The 24,394-nt window shown below is 44.0% G+C and overlaps 1 protein-coding gene across 4 annotated transcripts in view; it reads left to right on the top strand.

The window, feature by feature from the left end:
• GRN (granulin precursor) overlaps nt 1–24,394 on the top strand; it is a 906,558-nt gene that overhangs the window by 307,598 nt on the left and 574,566 nt on the right. For all 4 annotated transcript variants that reach the window (XM_069634286.1, XM_069634284.1, XM_069634287.1 and 1 more), the window contains exons 5-6: nt 16,775–16,887; nt 17,269–17,416. In XM_069634286.1, coding sequence (XP_069490387.1) covers nt 16,775–16,887; nt 17,269–17,416 — 261 coding nt within the window. The remainder of the gene's footprint in view (nt 1–16,774; nt 16,888–17,268; nt 17,417–24,394) is intronic.

Here is a 24,394-nt window from a genome sequence, read left to right as displayed (position 1 = left end):
TCATTGAATAACCTTTACATTTCACCGGATGCTGTCTTCTCTTTTCTATGTACAGTTAGTAAACATCAAACTCTACTGCTTATAACTGCATTCATGAAATTGATGCCTCTGTAGTCTAATTGATTCCTACTAGATAAGGAAATTAACTTGTTCAATCTTGCTGTAGCAATTTTTTATAAACCTACTGCAATGACCTGGTGTATAAAATAAAAGATTGTCGGAACGAAAATAGATATGCTACACGTGTTCAGAAACGAAAAGTACCACTAGAGGGTCTCAATACCCAAATGCTTCTAAGGAAGCGCCGTGGCTGCGCTAGCTGCGCAGATGTCTCCAGGGAAAATCCAGACACAAAGCTGCGTTCAGCTTCTGTGTTATCACTGCATGTTCCGCGCAAAAGTCACTAGTTTTATCCTGGGACTTGGCTTCCCAAAGCTACAATAGAAGTCGCTGCACAAAACCCTTCCTCCCTTCAGAATGTAACACTTGAGAGGGAAGCGTTTATAACCAACATCTCGAGGTAAATGCTTAACACCAGCACGCACACACAGAAAATTGCAGTTCTGAGGCTAACGCTGCGTCATGAAACTAGCTCACTGCCTTGAATGTTAGTCAAAATGTATTGACAGATTTCGGAAGTCTGCCACACTTTACAGTAGATGCAGACCAAAAACAAAATAAGATTTTGAGGACGACAGTTTATGAATTTAGTTGCCTTCTGTAGCTGCAGCTGCCTTCTCCTGCTTGGAAAACATTCCTTCCTGATTCCAGCTCTTCTGCTTCAATCTTGCTGGTCTTTCCAACTGCCATTACTTCGATACAGGGATTCTTGGGCCTTACTTAAGGGAACATACAAAAACATGATCTGGCTCAAGGGCGAAGACTGATGAAAGGCAGTTTAGAATCTTGGCCTCAGTCTTTATTTTAACACTGGGCAATCGGGGTGTAGTCTCTCCTCTGTCTTTAGCAACCATCCCTGTTCTGAACAGTTAAGGCCAAAACCAAGATGGAAATGAAAAATGTTATATTACCACAACAACCAACAGGAATTTCTCATACCCTTCTGCCCCTGGACCGGACTGTTTCAATCAAGACAGGTTTTTCTATATCCAAGTTCTGTTCCAAATGAAACCCACAGTTCATTTCACTCCGTGAGTCTTTCAGTTGGCACTTAGATGGATGATTTATGAATGTATTACTACACGTGATTTATCACTTCCAAATAATTGTCAAAGTTTACATAAGCTCCTGCTTAATAACTCAAAAAGACTGTCTTCACACTTCTAGTCAGTATTCAATATAACCGCACTTCTTTGAAGAACCGCTTTCACATTTCTTCTTCATAAACGTTTTGTCAGGATGGTTTTACCACAGTTCATCACAACACATAAGTAGACCTGCCACTTTCTTTACCGCAACCTTCCACCACAATGCAGTACTTCAATGTCTTCTTCCTGGTCCACTAAAGGCCAAGATCCTGTCTGGCCCGTAACACAGCCTGCGTTCATCCACATACCTTGGTAAGCTATCTTCGTTTTGCCACTCACTCACTTGGTCGATGATATCCACAGCCCTTTGCTGTAGCAACCCTTCGACATGAACTATAGCCAATTACAATTTATGCAAATTTAAGTGACTCAATCCTGTGCCCACATTTGTATCATGTTAGTCCTTCGTATCATGCTCACAAATAACTGACTAGGTACTAGCATTTCTACACCTGCGCCTTTACTATGTCACATTGTCAGCCTTTCTGTAACATTAGATTTGTTAGCTCTCGTAATAACGTCTGTTAGGGAGAATACTCAGAAATGTGCTAATTCCCTCCACCTTAGAGACCCCCAGCAACGTTGCTGGATTTGGAGGTCCTGATTTTTTATTTTTTTTAATTTATTTTTTTTAACCTGGAGAGACCCTTTTTTCCTCACTCTCCTGTATTTATGATTTTGTACACTGATTCCTTTGGTTGTGGAGTCTGACAAACTCCATAGGCATCCTCTTTTACATTGTGTGCCTCTGCACCTTCAGTGCAGTGACACATGGGAAGCCTTTCAGATTTCCCAAAGGAACTTCCTTCTCTGGGATACACTACTGTTTCCCAGAGCAGTAAAGTGAAATTGACTTTACTTGCATTTGTAATTTTCTAGACCCAGCAACACTATTTTATAATGGGGTGCTGGAGGGGTTACCTAGTATCCCCTTTGCTAGCTTCTCATGTAACATTTGTGTTAGCCTTTTCTCACTGAATGGCTGGTGGCAGTGGTTTCGTTTTAACTACCATGGTGTGCTTTTACCGCGGGCTGCTTTCGCAGCTGCAGTAAAGCACCCAAGGGTGCCATGTTTGTCAAAATGTGTGGTCTTATTTTTGCCATTTCTTTGTGGAAAGGTCCTTGAGGTTTACTCTGCGCGCTAAACCATGTTTGGTCCCATTGTTCGCTTTGCCTTTAGTGGGATTCACGAGTGAAGCCCGCCTCTGGCTCCAGGGTGTCTGGGGTAGGCAGGAAGTGTGGGAGGTGCCCGAAACTCCCTGTGCTTAGTCTCCTAGGAGACGCAAATGCACTCTGTGGTAATTGGCCGGCTAACTGTCCGACAAGGACAGCCACCCTGCTGGGTGACTGACAGCTAGGCTGGAATGAATGGGAGAGAAATGAATAAAAGGCGTGGCTTTTGCCTTGGAAGGCAGAGTCGACCCCTGGACGAAGGAACCAAAGAATAACTTGAAGAGGATGCCTGCTCTCCTGGACCATTGGTTTGCCCGGTAAAGCCCCTGCTGCTGTGCTGAAACTCCAAATTTGTATCGAAAGAAAAGCCCCTGCAAGGACAACTTCTTACTTTGAGTTGGTGGGACCAATCGACTCCAAAGTAAGCCACCTGGACAGCCATCTCGGAGCTGGTTGAATTTCCAGAGTTGTTGCTGGAAACCGTATAGCCAGGGAGAGGAACACCAGATTTTGTGCGTTGCTTTTAAGCTGGCCAAGAGCTCCAGGAAGATCCTCCGGACTCCCAGGAAGCAGGACTGACAGAGCCTGAACCCCCTCAACAGAGAACGGGACCCTAGAAGCAAGGAAAGTCCATCTCGACAGCCAGAAACCGCAGTGTTGCTATTTGCAGTAGACGCGAGGAGCTGAAACACTGAACAGCCACTGAAAGTGAAGTTTGCCAGTTGCGAGCTTTGACCGTCCCAGTGCAGTGCAGGAGTCCCCCCGACGTTCTCCCTCTTGTCCCCATGACTGAGCCCCAGGAACAGTGAATCTGCAGAGCTGAACAGGAGTCATCTGCTGCATCTTTTCTTCATTTTAAGGGTACTGTACAAAGTCTGAGCGGACTTGCCTCTTACTGTAGAGTTGTTTGCATCTTCTATTACTCACAAGTCTAATCAGCTTGTGGCCCTACATTTGATTCTTCTTTTCTTAAAAGACTTCTAAAACATTGTGCAAAGACTTACTACTTAACTACAAAGTGCTTCAGCTCACAAACTTTTGCCTATTGACTTTGGCTTAGCCTCTTCCACTGAATGACTCTTATTGGGGGACCTGAAAGTATTTGCCTGCTAAAGAATATTTGTGGTCTCTTGTTTGTTCTAAATGTTTTTCTTTGACTTATTACTATATGATCCTAAATGTAACAGTGATCTATTAATGTCCCCAGCGCCCTAGCGATTGAAATCACTTGAGGGTGTAGGTAGTGTCTGTGCGCCATCCCAAAAGGCTATCTACTGATGTAGAGAAATTGAGTGTGTATTTCATGGAGTATATTTGAGTGTTACTGTTATATTGATCCCTCTTGAAGGCTTATTCTATCAGACTGATAAATAAATTAGTAATTGTTTATTTAAGAAACCTGAAGTGCAAGTTTATTTGAATACTTGTAAATCTCTGTAACTCCACTAATTGACCCCTCTTGATCAGCCTGGCTGCTCAAAACACTACCAAAACTGTTGTACAAGCTTATACCAAAGGTTGGGTTTCCTATGCCTGTAGTCCGAGTTGTTTGTAGTGTTCCCAGCAGGTACTGCATACAAACTTTGCCTAACAGTCTGCATCCGCGACTTGCACCTACCTAACTGTTGCCGCTCTATTGACACTGCTGCTCCTGCTTAACATGCATTATATGTTCACTACTATCAACTTTTAAACCACGTGATCTGAACCTTACAAATCTGTCTGCAAAGTAACGTAACTCCGCCCCTGACACTGCCAGATAGGCTTGCTCTCATTTGCCTCTGTCACTCGCACTTGCCAGCTACTTCCGCATCTCGCATTCTGGCCCATTTTACCTAGGACCTGCTAACATGTGCAACAACTAATTTCAGCCACACTGCATAGACCACTGGGTGTGCCTTTCACTTGCTAGCCCTATGCTATCAGACAAACTGTGCTGAAACAGTTATATTGTATTGAAACCGCCTTACAACTGTTCTTAGCTAAATTGTGCTGTAACAGTTTACACATGTGCTGAAATCCCCACACTCCAGATATGGCTACCAGATCTTGTGCGCAGCTCATCGGCCTATGATCCCATCTCCAGGCATGTACAATACCCAGTCCCTTAGAGCGCCTAACCAACATAGTGTTAAAACTTTCCAAATGCTAACACTTCTAATCGGTTTAACTTCTTACCTACCCTATTACCTGATCAAGACCGTACTTCTGCTACCAGGATGCCTCTCGCCCACAAATTCAGGATCTCACTCACCATGAGCCTCACACTACCACAGGCAGAATTAATTAAACCCACCCCATTCCTGCCACCGTGCCCATCAGACCTGTCCAACTCCACACAGCTCAACATCGTACGGAACAACACATTGTCTGCTCCTTTCCAAAGCCCACTCTCACCGGCCGAATGGATCGAGCGGTATGCCACCAAACCCATGGCTAACCATCCTTGCTCCACCAGCGTTGGGTACTCCAGGCTCTGCCCCACGCTCTTCACTGCCCTAACAACGCCACCTATACATACAGTTTACTTCGAGTCAGAACCGAAAAAGAGTTATACCGAACTTTAATTCCCCCATTAATAACATACGTCGCATCCCCACCGCTGCAACACACAGCCAACCAGACCACCCCCACATCAAAGGAGCATTAATAAATACCAGATCCATTCCTGCCCACTCCCTAGACATTGCCAACCAACTAGATTTCCTTGCAGTGACAAGCTTGGTTGCACACTGTCAGGCCCATCTCTCTCACTAGCAATACCAGACAATTGGACCTCAATAAAAATTGGACAGAGAAACTTACCGAGGTGGAGGTCTAGCCTTCATTGCCAGAACTACTCTGGGTCTTAGAATCTGCCCTCAACTCATCTTCTCTTCCGTTGAACTCCCCACAGTCAAACTGCCCCTTTCACCTTCACATACCATAACAATTCATCTCATCTACCACCCTCCTGGCCCCATCTCATCCTTTGAGGAAGATCTTACCTCTCGCCTTCGTCCAACACGAAGTCCAACTCTCAGATCACACTTGGATATTTGAATCTCGGCCACTACGACATTGACAGTTATGCATCTACGCCAGCCAATATCACTGAACTTGATTTTACAAGCCAGATCAACCTCCCCACACACAATAAGGGAAGGACTCTAGACTGGCTTGCTGACTTCAATTGTGATACCGAGATCACCTCCAATGAACAATGCGCCTGGACTGACCATCACTTTATTTCCTTCACCCTCCCGGTCAAACCCTTAATCACCACCAATTCTCTAGCCCCTCCCTCACCAACCAGAAACAAGTGTGACATCACTCTTGATAACCTACTACCAGTACTACAACGTATCACTAACCCCCTTCCCCAGCAATGATCCTACAACATTGAACTCTACAATTAAAACAGCTGTTGACAAAATTGCACCGTTGAAAATGCAGAAAGGAAAACCAGAAACCCACCTGAATTCTTGGTTTACCCCTCAACTCAAAGACTTACGCAATGAGAAAAGAAGAGCAGAAACCCTTTGGAAGAATAACGCTTCTAGTGAGAACTGGGAAAAACTGTCTCACAAAAAAATTCAAAACGGACATCCTCCAAACAAAATGAAAATACCTTTATGGATCAATAAAGCAAGCTCGAACACCCGAGAACTTTTCACCATCCTTGAAGAACTAGTCACCTATTCCCCAATCTGGTGCACCAATATTCAAGATTCCTTCGCTAACAAGATTTCACTCCTACAAAAGAAAATGGAAATCAAAAACTTTACATGGCCAAGACCCAACAGAACTAAACTTGCCTCCTACCCCTAAGAAAGCCTGCAACTGCTTCATGTTCACCCCTGTCACCATCAAGGTTGTATCAGAAATATCTTCCCTCAAGCCGTCACGATGTGAAGGTGACGCCTGCCCGCATCATCAAAGAGGCTGCCAGAGAACTAGCTCCTTTTATTACCTCGCTCAAACTGTTTGACTCCTGCTCAGTCCTGACAAATTTAAAAGATGCATGGTCCTCTCCTTCTAAAAAAATAAAAAATACATAAATAAACCTAGACCCCAACATACCCACTAACTATAGGCCTATAACCACTGCCCCCTTCCTTCTTAAAATACTAGAAGAGGCTGCTTATCTCCAAATCCCAGCCTTCCTAGAATGAAATCTCCGGGGCCCAAGACAATCTGGCTTTAGACCTAAACACTGAACCGAAACAGAGTTAATTGACCTAAAAAACATGCACAACCTAATGGACAATGAAAAACAAGCTCTTCTCCTTTTAGATCCCTCAGCCGTGTTCAACCTTGTGGTTTAGAAGGTCCACTGCAACCACCATATCTCAGCCGCACACTTCTCCAACAAAGCCACAGCCTGGATTCAATCCTTATTAGACAAATGTACCATGAGGGTCTTTTCTCCCAATGCAGCAGCGGAACCTATACCTATCACCTGTGGTGTCCCACAGGGATCCTTCACCAACTCTATATAACCTATTTACTAGACCCTTGTTTGACGCTCTTGACCACCTGGGTGTCATCTACACTAACTATTCAGAGGACACCCAGATCCTCATGCGCGTCTCTGGCAACCATGAATCAGACCCCTCACTCCTCTCAATAACATCTATCTGATCATCCAGGCATGGATGGCCAACCATGAACTCTGCCTGAATGATGAAAAGACTGAGCTCCTCCTTGTTGGATCTTCAGCCAGACTTAACTTAAGCACCCACTTCAAGTCATTCACAATTGACAGCAATAAGTCTCCAGCGAGGTGAAAACCCTGGGCTTTTACCTCGACTCTACACTCAATCTAAAGAGACGTCAATGCCACCTCCTCTGATACTGCGTACGCTTGGAAGCCCTTCCTGTCAGTTGCATCACATTGGCAAGTGCCTTGATTTGATCAAAACTCTACTACTGCAACGCATTATATCTAGGTTCTAGTAAATGCAACCTATCCAAGCTCCAGACCTTACAGATCAATGCCCTAAGAACTATATTCAATATTCCCAGAACACAACATATTTCAGCTATCAGACACAGCACTAACTGGCTCGCTGTCAGAATAAACCTCAAATACCTCACTCACAAATGTCTAGCCAACTATGCACCCACATATCTAGCCGACAATTTCACCAGAAAAACTTCAGAACGCACACTAAGGATCCTTACACTGCCTAAATGTACCCAGGTATAAGCTACAAAAAGCTGGAGGCAGCAGCTTCCTAGTGATGGCCGCTAAATTGTGGAACTCGATCCCTGTCAACCTCCGATCTGAACCTTCATATTTCAGCTTCAGAAAGATCACCAAATCCTGGCTAACTGCACAATACTCATACATTTGGTTCTCCTCTTAGCCATGAACAAACAACTGAATGGATCTCCTGCTCATTTGTAATTACCTTGTAAAAATTCTCTTGACCTGTGTGTGTGTGTATATATGTATATATTTTTCTGAGGCTTGTGGAATCTGCTTAGATCACATGCTGTGCATAGGCCGACATCTAGTGGAAGCTCCAGAGTATTAGTTTGTTTTTCGAAACTCGAAAATGGGTGTCAACACAGGGCGTGCCAGTAATACTATCCCTAGTGTGACGTCCACTGTGCCCATGATCCCTCGCACGTGTAGGACACTCAGATTGTTTTTTTCGCCATACTTGTCGGAAGTATTGCGCGGCGTTACCTGGCTTTAAGCCATTTTGCCAAAAATCAATATTAATTTCCCCGTGCTTTCATTCCCACTTCAAGACATCGAAGATCGATGCCGGTCCGAAGAACAACCGTCGAGAGCTGCACGACGGACTTTGGGCCTCGGAAGGCCTCGGCCCTGCAAGTAGGAAGAGTGGGGGGTGGAAACATACTCTACACTCTTATTTTTCCTACACACACTAGCCCGCTGCCATAAGGTGACATATGGAGCGTACTCCATTTAAATTTTGCCCAAAATGCAACCGCAAGTACCCTTGGGTTGACAAACATGCCACCTGTAATCTCTGCTTGCCGAGGGACCACCATGAAGCTAACTGCAGAGCGTGTAGGCTTTTTTTAAGCTAAAACACTAAAGGACCACTTCACTAAACATTGGGCCCACCACACCAGGCAGCTCGAGGCCTTGGAAGCGGTGGGTGCCTTCAGTGATGGCAGTGATGCCGCCATTTCGGACGGCGAGGGCACAGGGGTGTCGAAAGACACCCAAGCGCTAGTACCTGACCTCGGAGGATTGTCAAGCAGGGCAGTTATGGGGAACACACCCGGCGACACGAGCGCTACCCAATCTTCTACACCTAAGCACACTAAGGCCAACCGAGACTCGACACGCGTGTCGAGTTCACAGAAGAAAGAGGCACAAAGAGCGGTCTACCGAATCTGTGTCCTCTGGGCATTCGAGATCGCTGCACGACACACCGTCCAGTTGCCAAGTGTGCCTCGCTCCCTAAAGTAACGGAGGTATGTTAGTCAGATGAATCCGACCTCCATCCCCAAGCCGCACACCCAAAGTCTGCTCCGGCAGCCCGTTCGGCGTCTGCCTCCGATTCCTGACGTGTGCACTCAAATGAGAGAGTACCTCCGAATCTCGATGCCAGGCGTCTAAAGATTCCAAAAAAGGCCAACCCGTCAGGGAAACACTCTTCCACTCACGGGAAAGGGGACAAACAGCAGAAAGTCTACACATTCAACTTCTGCACCCCAGGTACACAAGGACAAACTCAGGTCGTCGGATAAGGACAAATCTAAGACCCCTGTCACTACATCCAGGCTCATCCCTCTCACTCCTTACGATATGGGATTAGAAGATGAACCTCAACAGGAGGTTGTCATCCCCAGTTCCAGAGAATGGAGCACTGAGGACATAGACAGGGTGATGAGGAGAATGTCTTCCTTAGCTAATTTTTATGAAAAAAATCCACAGAATTTTCTTAGCTATACCCCTGAAAATGCTACTCCTTCAGGATCCATGGACCCTCACCCTCCTAATAAGAGATCTCGGCTTGATACTCCAGCTCAGGGACTGTCTTCAGACTCTTTCTACATTCAGCCTTACCAACAGTATGAGGATGACCCAGACGTACTGGTGCTGGACGACCAAACTGGGGTTGAGTATTATGGAGATGAGGAGGAGGACTTTGCGGAAGTCTACAATATGGACTCCCCGGTTAGCAAGGAACCACAGGTTACTGACTCACCTATAGATAACCAGCCCCTTCTAAATCAGGTATTGGCTAAAGCTGCAGTGCACTTCCACATAGATACTCAAGGGGCGCAGGAAGAGAGGGACTTGCAGAGGAGCTACTGGGGGGACAAAAGACCCATTGCTCAAGCCATTCCTATTCTCAAGTCAATCCAATGTAGAATTGATTCTTCCCTTCTTACTCCTAATCTCACCAAAGCTGTGAACCCCAGAATTGAGAAGATGTTCAGGGCCGCCCTGTCAGACCCTCTTTACATAAGGGGTCAACTGAAGCCCGACTCCTTGGTAATCACAACACCAGAAAAAGATCGGGGACACCATCTGATTCTCCCCCAGAAAAGGAGAGCAAAAGAATGTATGGGTTAGGAAGGAAAGTAGCCTCCACTTCCGCTTACCAGGCAAGGATTGCCAACACCACCACTCTGCTGGCAAGCTATAATTGCCACCATTGGGAGCAGGTAGCTGCTCTCATTGACTCCGCACCGGAACCACTAAAGGGTCAGTTGGCCCAGATTGCGTCGGAGGGTAGAGGAGTGTCCGGTTGCAATCTGAAGACAACCTTTGACGCCGCAGATAATGCAGGCCGGCTCATACCGAGCACTGTCATTAAAAGGCACGCTTGGTAAAGACAGTCAGGGTTTAAACCTGAGACCCAGGCAACCCTTATTGACATGCCGGTGGAACCGAATGTCTTGTTTGGCAAAGCGGTAGAGGACGCACTGAAAACTGCCAAAGACGAGTATGATACTCTAAAGTCCCTCGGACAATCGACGAATAAGCCCACTAATCAAAGAGGGAATAGTAATTTTCGTCGCTCACGTGGCCAAAATTCCCAGAGGGGCTCCAATTAGGCACAGGGACAGGGTACATCATGGTGTGGCAACCAGCAGACTAGCCAAAGTTACGGCAGAGGTAACAAGAGGGGCCGTGGTAGAGGTAGAGGCAGCCCCGGCAGAGGCAGTACGCCTCCCGCAAAGCAGTGACGTTCCGCTCAGGGTCCCTTCCCACTCCTCCAAAGTAGGGGAGCGCATTTCCAACTTCACCCAAGCATGGGAAGGGATTACATCGGACAGATGGGTGCTGTCCAGTGTCCGCAGGATACTGCATCGAACTGCTAGAGCACCCCCGCAACCACCCTCCACGACAAGATACATTCACTGGACCACCAGAAGATCCTCCTCGAGGAAATTGTCAGTCTTCTCGCAAAGGACACGATAGAACTCGTCCCGGGCAACCAGGTAAACAACGCTATCTATTCAACTTACTTCCTTGTGCCAAAAAAAGGTGACAATGCGCCCAGTATTAGACTTACGCCCTGCAAACAAGTATGTCAAGCCCCAAAAATTTCGCATGACTACTCTCCAAGAAGTAATCCCCCTCCTAAAAAGGGGATTACATGGCAACATTGGACCTGAAAGATTCCCATTTTCATATTTCCATGTTCCTAGCGCACAGTCTTGCGCTTCAAGGTGGACAGTCCGCACTACCAGTTCAAGGTGCTGCCCTTCGGTATAGCCTTGGGTCCAAGGGTATTCACCAAGGTAGTGGCGGCAGCACACCTACGCAGGGAGGCAATCCCAGTGTACCCTTACCTGGACGACTGGCTCATCACGGGTGAGACCCCAGTAATTTGCAGATCAAACATCCAAAGAACCATCGACCTACTCTTCGAATTGGGTTTCTCTATTGACGAGATAAAATCAAGCCTGTTGCCAAGCAGTTCCTAGGAGCTGTACTAAACACTCGAGAGGGGTTGGCCTTTCCATCAGAGGAAAGAATTCGGAATCTACTTCTGCAAAATCAGCCCGGTCGCCAGATAAGGGTGCGCAAAGCGATGCGTTTGCTACGCATGATGGCATGTATTAGCCTGGTCCCACGCGCGCCTGCGACCCATGCAAGAATGGTTGGCGAAACAGTGGTCTCAGGCAAGTGGTCAGTGGGACAATCTAGTGGTCGTTTCACCAACACTTGTACAAAGTTTTCACTGGTGGACAAGAGAACCTGTCAAACTGGAAACCCTTTTATGATCCGGAGGTACAAGCTGTAGTCGCTACAGACGCGTCCCTGTCAGGGTGGGGGAGCACACCACCTCCACCACATAGCTCAGGGTCTCTGGTCTCACACAGTGGCCAAGAATCGTATCAATCTGCTAGAACTCCTGGCAGTCTTCAGAGCGCTTCGGGCGTTCGAACCCCACCTGTTGAACTTTTCAGTACAGATCCTAACAGACAGTACGACAGCGATGTTTTACAATAAACGGGGAGAAACTTGTTCGCCAAATCTGTCCAGGCTTGCCCAGAAAATTTGGACATGGGCATTCAACGGAACATTTACCTGTCATCTCAACATGTTCCAGGGGATCTCAATTCACTAGCAGACGCTTTAAGCAGAGATCCCCTCCCAAAAGAACACGAATGGTGTCACACAGAGAAGTCTTAGAAGACCTCTTCTCACAGTGGGGTTTCCCCACTATAGACCTATTTGCCACAAGCGAAAACGGGCAATGCCCAGGATTTGCATCCAGGTTCCCTCAGCCAGACTCCAAGGGGAACGCCCTGTGGATGAACTGGTCAGGGATGTTTGCCTACGCTTTTCCACCAACCCCTCTCATGAGGAAGGTGGTCAACAAGATGCACAGGGAATCGATGAAGCTCATCCTAGCTGCTCCCATGCGGGCGAGGCAACCGTGGTTTCCACAGCTATGCAGACTAGCAGTGTGCGAACCCATCAGACTCCCGTGCTGGCACAACCTACTATGCCAGCACCAAGGTCAAACAGTGCATCCTCAACCCAGCTCAATGAATTTGGCAGCATGGCTCCTGAAGTCAAGAGTTTGGGCATCTCAACTTACCACAGAGATGCAAGGACATCGTAAAGGAATTAAGGAAACCAAACACGAGGCACTGTTAATTTGATAAATGGAAGAGATTCGTTATCTGGTGCCAGAATAAGAAAATCAACCCGGTTGATTGCACTCCTTCCAATATTGTCACCTACATGCTCTACCTGTTGGATGCAGGGTTGGTATTTAACTCACTCAAGGTACACCTGGTGGCGCTGTCAGCCTACACCACCTCCCATAACAAGGTTTCGTGGTGAAAAGTACCAGTGGTTAAAGCCTTCATGGAAGGGGTAAAGAGACTCCACCCTCCAATTTCTAACCCACCACCAGCATGGGTCCTTAATGTGGTGCTTGCTAAACTCATGGGCCCACCCTTTGAACCCATGCATAAAGCCAGTCTCAAACACCTGACCTATAAAACTGCCTTCTTAGTAGCCATTACATCCATAAGAAGGGTCATTGAAATGCAGGCTCTGTCCGTGCAGGATCCTTTCTTTACTGTTCATAAGGATAAACTGGTTCTACGAACACACCCTAGGTTCTCACCCAAGTTCATTTCTAAATTCCACGTTAACCAGTCCATTGAGCTTCCAGGAACCCAAAAGCTCTGCTGAGGTGAAGTGCACACTCTTGATGTGCGAAGAGCGGTCCTCTACTATGTAGACGAGACCAGGTCGCTAAGGAAAACAGACCAACTGTTTGTTTCTGTGGCTACAGGCAGAGAGGGAGATCGCGTCTCTAAAGGTGCCATCTCAAAGTGGATAGTCCATTGTATCAGCTAGGTTACTCCCTTTCTGAAAGAACTCTGCCTTTTACGCCAAGAGCCCACTCTACAAGAGGCACTGGGGCCACTCTGGCTTTCATTGCAAATGTACCTCTTGACACCATTTGCAAAGCAGCTACTTGGAGCTCTATTCCCACTTTTACTCAGAACTACTGCATTGACACTCATTCCAAGGCAGATACTCAAGTGGGACAAGCGGTTCTAAGACACAGGTTTGCTCATGACCCTTCTTACAACCCACCTCCTAACACTGCTCGCTAATCTATGCACAGCATGTGATCTAAGCAGATTCCACAAGCCTCAGAAGGGATACATTACTCACCGTAATCGTATTTCTGATGCTTGTATCTGCTTAGATTCACATGCGCCCGCCCTTCCTCCCCTCTGAGAGAAGGCGCATGGATGCTTGTAGTCTTATCTATCTGCTTTAATCTGTACTCGCGCTACTCCGCATGCTACCTGATGTTAGAAAAATACAATCTGAGGGTCCTACACGCGTGAGGGAACAGTGGACGTCCCACTAGAGATAGTATTACTGGCACGCCCTGTGTCGACGCCCATTTTCAAGTTTCGAAAAACAAACTGTAATACTCCGCAGCTTCCACTAGATGTCGGCCTATGCATAGCATGTGAATCTAAGGAGATACAAGCATCAGAAATAAGATTACGGTGAGTAATGTATTATCTATATCTATATCTCTCCTGCAACTACCTTTTGTAAATACTTTTGCAACTTGTAAAGCGCCTAGATACCTCAGGGTTTGGTGTGCTCAATAAACTAACCTGCAGGTCTAACCACCAATAGTTGTTTCCTGGTATACTTGCCTACCAGGATAAAACACCTACCACTACTACAAGTACTCTGTTGTGAGGCTTGCTTCAAACATTAGAAAATTCTTGACTTTCAACATTGAGATTCGCAACTTCTTTCATAAGGATACAATACACGTTGATGCTGTTTGTTCCACTGATTTACTTGCCACATGCAACGTAGGTTACGTTCCTCTCCCCCTTGATGGCTACAAGGAAGGCTTCTGTCCTGCCACCTTTGAATTTCTTCTACCACACCAGTCAACTGCTAGTGATTTCTCTTCAAGTTTCTCCCTTTAGGAAATGTTTCCCCTTTTTATTTATACTTGCCCTTCTTTGGCTTAGGCATTGCTGGTTGTTACCTTTAGTATCTGTATACCACCAGCACTTCGCGCTTTGCCCAGAAATAGTTTGTTTATTTTATTTATAAAGCGCACCTGACCCAGGGGTAATTGGGTGCTGTTAGGACATTGCTGGTTACATGGAAAGTGACTGTGAGAATACATGTAACAATATACATATTATACACAAAATACAGTCAATCAAAAGGTCATGGCATTGGTACGAATTGTATATACAAATTAAGCAGTCACAACAAAAGCCAGTGGTAACTAGAAGCTGTGGCAATTAAATTTTTTTGAGTAGCCAAGTGATAACATGGTTTCTGAATTTGTTGAAAGCTTGAATCATTTGTAGGTTCTGAGGGAGAGAGTTCCATAGCTGGGCGGCTTATACCGGGAAGCTGGTGCCCCCACTCTTTTTAAGTTATATTTGGGTACCACCAGACATTGTCTGTTAGATGCTCTAGTGGTTCTGTTGGACACTTTCCATGTGAACTTGTCGGTGAGATGGGGGGGGGGGGAGGCTTGGTGGTTAGGCGCTTTGTGAGTAAGGCAAATAGTTTTTAGATACATTTTGTCGTGTATGGAGAGCCACTTGTGGGGTTTTCTCACTTCTGGTATGTGCTCTCTTTTGGGAATATTTAACACTACTCTAAGCGCGTTATTTTGCATGATTTGTAATTTCTTTAGGATGGCTTTATTGGCACCTAGGTATTTACTGTTGCAGTAATCCAATTTGGATTGTATGAGCGCTCTTGCCAGTGTGGGGCAACTGGTGGGGGATAGAAAGGGTCTGCAGGCTCTGATCAGTTTGCCAGTATAGGCAGTGGCGGATGAGGTCATATTTATCTGTTTAGTTAAGTTGGAGAGTGCATCGAGGTAAAAACCTAATGTTTTTACATGTTTAGCTACAGGTATATTGTTCCCATCAATGAGAATACCTGTATAATGAGGGCTTAGTTTGAGCAGGTTATTGGGTGAGCCAACTAGGAGTAACTGTCTTATCCAGGCAGAGGACATGTTTGGCCATCCATGCCTGAATGATGGTGTAGACTTGGTTAATCCGTGCAACATCTATATCATAAATTCCTGATAGGGGTAGGAGCATCTGGGTGTCCCGCAGTACGAGGACGCTGTGCAGACACACCACCAGTTTAAGGTAAGATTTACGTACAGATCACTGTACATGAATGGTATCATTAATTTCAGTAGGTGAATCATAACGGAAGCATTGCATGCTATTCTTTGTTTTTTTAAACATCGGACAGCGGCGCTGCCTCCAATACATGCCAGATATGTGCCAGTTTCTGGCGACGCCAAGTCAGACTTATTACTTATGGTGACATATTAGCATGATACTCCTTAACCTACATCATGGTGGAGGGATACACTGATATGAGCTCTCCAGAAATGGCTAATTAAGGGTACAGACCACCCCACTATCGCTCGTACGAGCTCACTTATAGTTTAATGAGCCACCTGTAATGGATGCATACACTACACACCACTCGGGCACAGAGTCTTACTAGGTGGAACAAATGCGATTTAGTACGATTGGAGCATTTAGATTGAGTACGTTGATAAAGAGTGTCCGCATGAGGAGAGTCCCTGGCCAGGGTCTTTGGAATGATGACCTCTGATTCATCACATTGCGAAAAGTGTGATTGATTGTGGTGGTGCAAAGTTCTAAGTTGCTCTTCTAAGAGATGCTTTAATCTCTTATGGGAAAAAGTCTTTAATGTTAAAACTTGATTATGAACAATGGAGTACTTTTTTGGTGTATGAACTCTATGAATTGTAAATATATTTGATTTATTAATGCTTATTGTTTATATAAGTACTAAAAATAAATGTGCCAATGTTTTTGTGCTGTTTACTTAAATAAAGCTCATGCGCCCTACCTCTCCCACATACTGAGGTGGAGGGGCAATGTCTTTTCTGCATGAGTATGTACAGTTTAAATGTTGCAATTTGAAGTTATGATCTAAGTTTCCATGCTGGTTTGTATACTGGGTGTTGACTTGAGCCACATAGCAGTTGCTACTCTCAGCTCCTCTATAATGGGGGGGTTGGTGGGCACTGCCCCAGCTCTCATAATGTACAAGTTGCCACTGTGTAACTGTTAAAGGAAAGAGGATTTAAAAAGTAAGACCAGGGTATTACTTCCGAGCCTGCTCAGTAAATTAGTTGTGCATAGTATTTGACTTGGTTGCCTTTACCCAATGACTAAGATGGTAAAAAAATTGCACAAAAGAATTTGAGTACTTGTATTGTAACCTACACTGCCGTTGTTAGATTAGTCACTTTGTTCAAACCAGGGCAGGGTTCCTCTAGGATGAAAGGTTTTTCAAGTTTGTGGTTCTCGTTATACAGAGTCCAGCGAGGCAAATGCAATTGTATGCCCAGATGGTGAGTCGGAGTGCCCGAATGAGTCAACCTGCTGTGAGATGCAAGACCATTCCTGGGGATGCTGTCCAATGCCTAAGGTATTTCTATAGCAGGATTGCTCTGGGAAGCAAGCTACATCCCTCCACTTGCCACGCTCTCGTCTCTTAGCCCAGTACTGATGATATACTCATTGCACGGTCTTATGCCACCACTGTATCTCTTGTCAAGGCTGACAATAACGAACCTTTACATTCTCTCGATTACGCTTTCCCCTCCCCAAGCCATCTGTTTCAGGCCCACTGTCCCTGGTCCCACCCCTTTCTGTCTTACTGTCTCACTTGTTCTCTCCCCCAGCTTGCTCTAATTGCGCTTGTGCTTTGCCAGTTCATACCTTTTTTTCTGTGCTTGCTAGTGGTGACAAGTTTTCATTGCTGTGGTTTTACTTCTATTGTCTTGCTCACATAGTCTTTCTTTCTTAGGCTATCTGCTGTGATGATAAGGTGCATTGCTGCCCTCACAGCACAAGCTGTGATGTGGCCCACGGCAAATGCACTTCTGCTGAAGGGGAAGAGCCCATGTGGACTAAATTCTCTGCTAGGAAGCGTGCTGCATGGGAGAAAGGATCTGGTAAGACCTCAAACCGCACTGATCTGGAACTGTCCCCTCATGTGCCATTTATCAAAATGTTTTACAGTATTTGGTGAGTGGGTGGGGCTACCCATCTCCTCAGAATCTCATTTTGGTCGAGCGTGTATTATGTGTTGAATGCTTGCGGCACTTTCGGCTTACAATTGAATGATATTCGCACAATTACAGTTCATTATGCTAGAAGAACCTGATTCTGGGAATGTCCTGTGGCTGATCAACCAAACACGTGACACAAGTATGCCTCCTCCTTTAGTGTAGAGTTGAGATGCAGGCCTATAGGAGATGAGTATTGATCTACAACCAAAAAGGGTGTTCCTACCTTGGAATAGCTAAAGGAATATGTGCCAGGGTTTGTTATAGTGGCCCGGAGCGGGGGTCGGAGGAGGTTAACTACTAGAGCCAAGATTCTCACTGGCTCTACACTTTTCCTCTAGGTAGAGAGGAAATGGGATGAATGCCTATGCATACTAGGAGTCTATCTACAACAGAAGAGTTTCTATTTTGGAATGAAGCAAAATGTCTAAGGGATGGGGTCTGACTTGGTGTCAGGCTTCTCTGTAATAGGTGTTCATGTCCTCTAGAGTATTCTGAATAGTCTTGTATTCTTTACGCCAATATTTGCTGCAATTAGATCATCCTTATTTATCTGTTGAGGATGGTGCCTGACTCACTTCTTAGAGTTCATGGTGCCTAGTTCAATCTTCAGGGGTATAGGGCACAGCCCACTTTTCTACAGTCCCATGCCTTCAAGGGGCCTTTAGCTTTCCGGCTTCTCATGCTGCTGAGTTACTCAAGTACTAGATTGTTGTGCTGCCAGACCTTCTTGGCACAGCTCTTGCTTTTGTCAGCTGGGCCGCTGACTTATGATCTGCTTCTTGTGATGAATCCTGTGGAGTCCTCCCCAAACCCCAGCCTGCCGGGGGAAGGCAGCCGCTGCTTGATCCTAACACTGGGGATGGCATCAGGGGGTTAGGATCACATGGGAGGAGACGGCTACCAAGGGAAAGTGGTGACTCCATTAGGAGAGATGCAGTATTCATATTCTGAGGATGAAGATGAAATAATTCAGATATGTAGTGGCATACTATCAATGTACCAATCACTCTAACATCAATGTGCAAAGAACCCATTCTAAAGTCATTTCAACAGAACAAAGTTGGTGCCTCAGACTTGGAATTAAACATGAAATCCTTGAATTATTCTTATTCTGTCTTAATAGGCAGTCCTCCCTCTAATGTGAAATTACATACTCTTTCCACAAGCCCCCATTACTCTTGTAACTATTTATTGAGCAATCTGACTGTTTCCAGGCAGCATCAGGTGAGTGTATGCGAGCCAGCTCTTGCAATGAATTGTATATGCATTTCTTTTAGCATCTGATGATTCAGTTCGTTCTCCCCCCTTTATTTATTTTTTATTTGGTTAGTTGATAAAATCAAGTTTTCAAATATCATAAAACATGTAACAAAATAACAAATTAACAATCAAAGAAAATACTTAGTAACAATTTATTACATGGAGAAAATATGAGATTAAAACATTTCCACAAGTAAACAAAATGAAAATATATAACAATTAGCAATTACATAGTTCAATGTTTCATTTGTTACATAATTATCAACAAAGGAATATAAATTCCATGTTGGCAGTGCATCTATACATCTAGTCGTCTACATTATATTACAATATATTATGTGGTTTATTACTGTTATCCTTAAATTGGTCTACAGCTAATTAACATTAATAGCTTCTTATAGATCAATTGTCTGTATCGGGCAATACTACCTCAAAATATTGCACTATTGCTGTTTTTACTGCCAATCGAGGGCTTGAAAAAATTAGTTGCCATATTTGATCATGATCTAGATTTCAATTGAAGACAAATACATTTTTGAAGAACCTTTTGCGAGTCAAAATTGGCATGGGACACACCACAACAAGATGTTGTAGAGTCTCTTTTTGGTCCTTATTTAAACAATATCGACATTGATTTAGAGGCATTTGTTTTCTCCTAGACGGCACCTCTCGAGTGTGTCCTAGATTAAATCTTAACCGCATGTATTGTCTGCGGATGTGTGGACAAGGGCATTTAATGAGATATTCAGCCATAACTATCTTTTACACCCAAAAAGGTGAACATCAAAATCTTTGAAAAAGCTACAACTGGTTTGATTGCATATCCAATCATGCTGAAAAATGTTGATTTTCGATCGCCCAGGATTATTCGGTAATTCTAGGGTTACGGAGGCATCCACCAATGCGTTATGTATTTACGCCAAGAGGAGGGAAAATTGTTATTGGATGACAGAACATGATGGGCTACTAATCCCAGAATGTTGGGCGCATCTAAACCCAATATAAATGTTCGCAACAGTGCACACATCTTCCACAATACCTAGGAATATAGAGACAAAGATCCCAATTTATATCGGATCATGGGTAAAGGAGTGCAGGTAGGTATGAAACTTATTTCCAGAATCTGGATTCTATCATGTCCCAATATTTACACTTTCTAGGTGATATGGCTTCTACTCTATATAGTAAGATCGTTACTACTTTCATTTGGTAAAATGCCATTATATGTTTGAGTGAACATTTATCAAATTTATGAACAAGAATCTTCGCTTGAGAAGTTGGTGATTGCAATTTACTCTTTAATTCCAGAGTATATGGTGCACTGTTATTTAAAATTACCCCTAGATATTTATATTGTGGGACTATTACCAGCTCGCTTTTCTGTAGTCTTTATAAATGGTATTTCTACGCTTAAAATTGTTGTTGCAGACAACAATTTGAGTCTTGTCAGTGTTCATCACAAGGTTATTGGCCTTGGCATAGGTATCAAGTTTTTGCAAAATATTTTGCAAACCCATGGGGGTTTGGGAAAGCAGCACCGATTCGTCAGCATACAATAAATATCTGACTTTCTGCACACCCAGATTTGGCGGATCGCCCATAGTGGTAACCAAGATCTCCCCCATATCTAATATAAAGAAATTAAATGGGAAGGAGACAAGTGTACAGCCCTGTTTTAAACCTGTGTGTGATGATATAAGGAAGCCAGTTTACCATCAAAGGTCAATCTGACCGGCATGGTTGTATCTAGATGAAATAACAATCCATCTTAACACAGATGGCGGGCAATGATGTTCTCTCAATTTGTTGTATAACAGAACACGATCAATACAATCAGAGGCCGCCCGGAAATCAATAAATGCTAAATAAAGTGATTCCTGGCGGCACATTTAGTCTTTCTTTAAAAACAAAAAAAAATTGTTTTTACAACAACTAATCAACACAAACTCGACAGTGCATGTTATGTTGCTTCAATCATATACAGTATCATAGGACATCCACTGCCTCCCCCTTACCCTCCCCCTTAACTCGAGCCTACTCCACTTCGCCCTCCGCCATTGTTTCCTCTGGCACATCGAGTCTTGATCATGTTTAAAGTGAGTATGTTTGGAATAGTGCCTAAACCGGCTACAAACCCTGATTGCTACGGATCTTTCAGATGGTATTTAGAAGTCCAAGCATTTAATTCTCTTAAAAGCAATCAGCAGTAAATATTAACAGGCACATCTAGAAGTGAAATCGGCCTATTACTATTTTTTGTATATTGGCAATGTGATTGAATGATTCCAGGTTTTTGGTAGAGATCGAGTGAGATTTATGGCTGTGAATGTTATTCAAAATGGATGCCTAGAGTTTTGGATGGCATTTAAGTGTATAGTTTGACAAGCCATCAGGGCCTGCTGCTTTCAAATTGCTAGCTGGCTTTATGAAGAATAGAATATCTTCCTGATCAAAGCTAAAATGGAATCTCTTGGGGACCTCAAGCGATTCTAAACTTACACAACCTTTGGGAATGGAGTAGAGCTCACTAAAATGATATCCATTTTTGTTTAACACCACTTGTCTGAATAGTCATTTGGGAACCATGTGTAGAATGGTTTATAATGGTCCACATGTTTGCTGTGTTCTTGGTGGCTAAGACAGATAACATATTTGCACCATCGGTTTGATGTAACTGTGATGTATGATTTTAACATGGTTTACTTTAATTTTCCTTAAGAGAATGTTCTTGATGACAGAAGGATATTGAGCAGCTTGCCTTAGTTGTGATTGGTACAGCGATTTTTCTTGTTTTTACAATCTGGTCATATATATGCAAATGTTTCCTAATTGAATTTAATTTGCAATGCTGAAATAGTTGCATTGTATCACTGTACACTATCCCTGCATTCCCCAACTTCCTTCTTCCCTGGTCCAATGAGTTGGATAACTATTGATTAAAATGCTGCAAAGCATCCTCTGACCATCATACCCGGTTCATCCCAGGATTAACAGTTAACCAACCTATGTGTTATTTGTTGGGTGTGAATTCACACCTTCGCCCACCCACTTCATTGTTAACATGTTATGATAGCTCAGAAGTTACCACACAGAATGTTTTAACAAAAGGTAGGCAAGTATTATTCACGTAAATGTAATCAATTATTGTTGCTTTATTGCGTCTACCCCATGCGGTGGGAAATCTGATTTAAATGAACCATTCAACATATGAAGGCTTCGAGATGCAATAACTAGGTTCCAGCGATGTCATCTTCTCTTGTGATATGGAGCGATCAAGTCAAGGCAGTTGAGATTCAAATCTCCTGCCAATATTCGATGAGATACCCCTTTATCCAGGGCAACCAAATCCAACAGCAAACACAAATCCTTGAAAAAACAGTCATCCGATATTGCAACTGGACTCCAATATATGTTCAGCAGAGGATACACAATCTTAAGGATCTTAACTTTTACCAACATGTGCTTATTGGGAGCAGCCCAAAATTCAGATGACCGAGATCTGTTTTTACGGCTATTAATAATCCAGACGATGGTCTCCCACGAAGAGGTTTAACTGCAGGATTAAGATGTACATCATGGTTATCCCAAACTGGAGCTATAGTCAACCAGGTCTCCTGTAGTAAGACTATTTCAAATTTTCCCAGGTGACTTCTATCATTGTTAAGCAGATGTTTGAACCCCCTTGTATTCCAACTTAACAAGGAGATCTCACTATTGCATCCTTGAGTTAATAGATATTGTTGGTTATTCATACACTTGCATTGACATTTGAGTAGAATTTGGCAGGGCTTTAATCTTTCTCTTTGAGGCAACCTCAAGTTTGTAGAAGAATCTACTTTGTTACCAAAAATACAATCTAATGCAGGGGGTCAACTCCACTGAGAGCACAAAACCCATCTCATATAAGAGATCTTTAGTTGACCATTTGACATTCTGGACTACACGCAAATTCATCCAATGTTTCACAGAAGGTAGATTTGGATCACTCACGAATTCGACCAATTCAATGACCGATGAATTGATGTCATCCAACTGAGCTATATCTGAAAATATGGTCAGCACTGACCTACGATTGCGTGTATTGTGTCTAAGGGGATGGTCTACAGGCCAACACTAGCACATGATGCAGATCTTTTGCCAGACTGTGACTTTGGAGTATTAGACCAGTTTTGGGAGGTTTAACTCCACAAATGTCTTTGTTGGATATGCGTTTCTCTTAAGGCAATTTCAATTGAGTGCATTAACTCAAGTTGTGTCTGGAGCCGCAATGATGTCACAACTATGCAAGGGTATACTACAAGCAACCCGCGGAATACAATTGTCGGGTATAGATGGAGTTCGCACAGACCCCTCATCTGCAACTGTTAGGACTTGCAACATCACTGGGTATATCAATGCGTGGTTGGTTAGGGCAATTTGTAACCAATTCGCTCTGGATTTGAACAGACTTGGCTCCACTTATTGGGTTTGCTGGTAGAGAAGAACAATTTCGAATGCATGGAACCAATGACACTGATGCCAGGTGTCCCATGTATGCATCGACAGCTTTACGAATTTCCTGTCTATGGGTGTCAAGCACATTATCTATCTTTGTGTTGATTGATTTTGCGCTTAATTGATTTTTGCGCCAAAATGTTAGACTTCCCTTTGTTTGCTTGTTAGCCGTCACATTCTTCTTTAGTCAAGTGCATGCACAACGTTGGAAGAGTTAGTCATGTTAATTTTAGCTTCTGATTGCAGTCTTTTTTATTTATTTTAAGTCTGAGAGGCCATTGTTGCACTCTTTTTGGGCATAGTAATAGCTTTGAAAAACTGTTTAGATCTAGAAGCAGATTTCTTTATCAAATTCTGATTTTTGGGCTATTCCCCCAAGAGGCATATTCTTGTTTTTTGTCGATGAACTTGGGGTAAATATTGTATATGCATCTTTATGGACAATGGGGGCTTAGAGTTGGGGCACACTTGAATCTTTGGCCCCCACTGTGATCGGATTCCCATCAGCCTCAGTGGTATTGTAAATAACTTTGGTGGATCAGCCTCACTGATACCGTTCGACAAAGTGAGCTGGGACATCGTTGTCAATTGCCACAGATTTGCAAGGGATCTCCAAAGTTGTTTGGCAAGAAGCAGAAGCATATGTCACTTTTATTCCATCTTGATCATTCAGAACAGACACCTTTGAACTCCAAGGCAGGCCAACAGTATTTTGCCAAACAAGCATTTTGGTTAAATAAAAAAGCCTGTTTACTTAGCTTGGCATCTAAGGTTTCAAAAAGATTGCCTAGCGATTGGATGGCGAGATTCATAGCTTGCAATGTTAGCTCTAACAGTTTATCAATGGAGGCTACATGAGTAGATATACTTACATTATTCGTTAATGCCTCAGGCCTCCACGGTGTTGGATGCAAAAAAGAAACAAAAGAACAAGTCTGACTAACATCCAAAAACAGCACAGGTGAGTCAGAGAAATGATCAGGTAATGTTTGGGCCGAGAAGCCAGAACCATTAGGGTCTAAATCCATTACAGCTACATCATCCTGGAGTGATGCCAACAAATGAGCTGGCCCACCTGTCTTGGCCGTGGGAGGAATCCTATTCAAA

The sequence above is a fragment of the Ambystoma mexicanum genome, chromosome 13 (genome assembly GCF_040938575.1).
Source record: "Ambystoma mexicanum isolate Mex_15411 chromosome 13, UKY_AmexF1_1, whole genome shotgun sequence".
In the NCBI taxonomy this organism is placed as follows: Eukaryota; Metazoa; Chordata; class Amphibia; order Caudata; family Ambystomatidae; genus Ambystoma; species Ambystoma mexicanum.
Note: the sequence above shows the minus strand (reverse complement) of the source record. Positions and strands in the feature narration are given on the sequence as shown.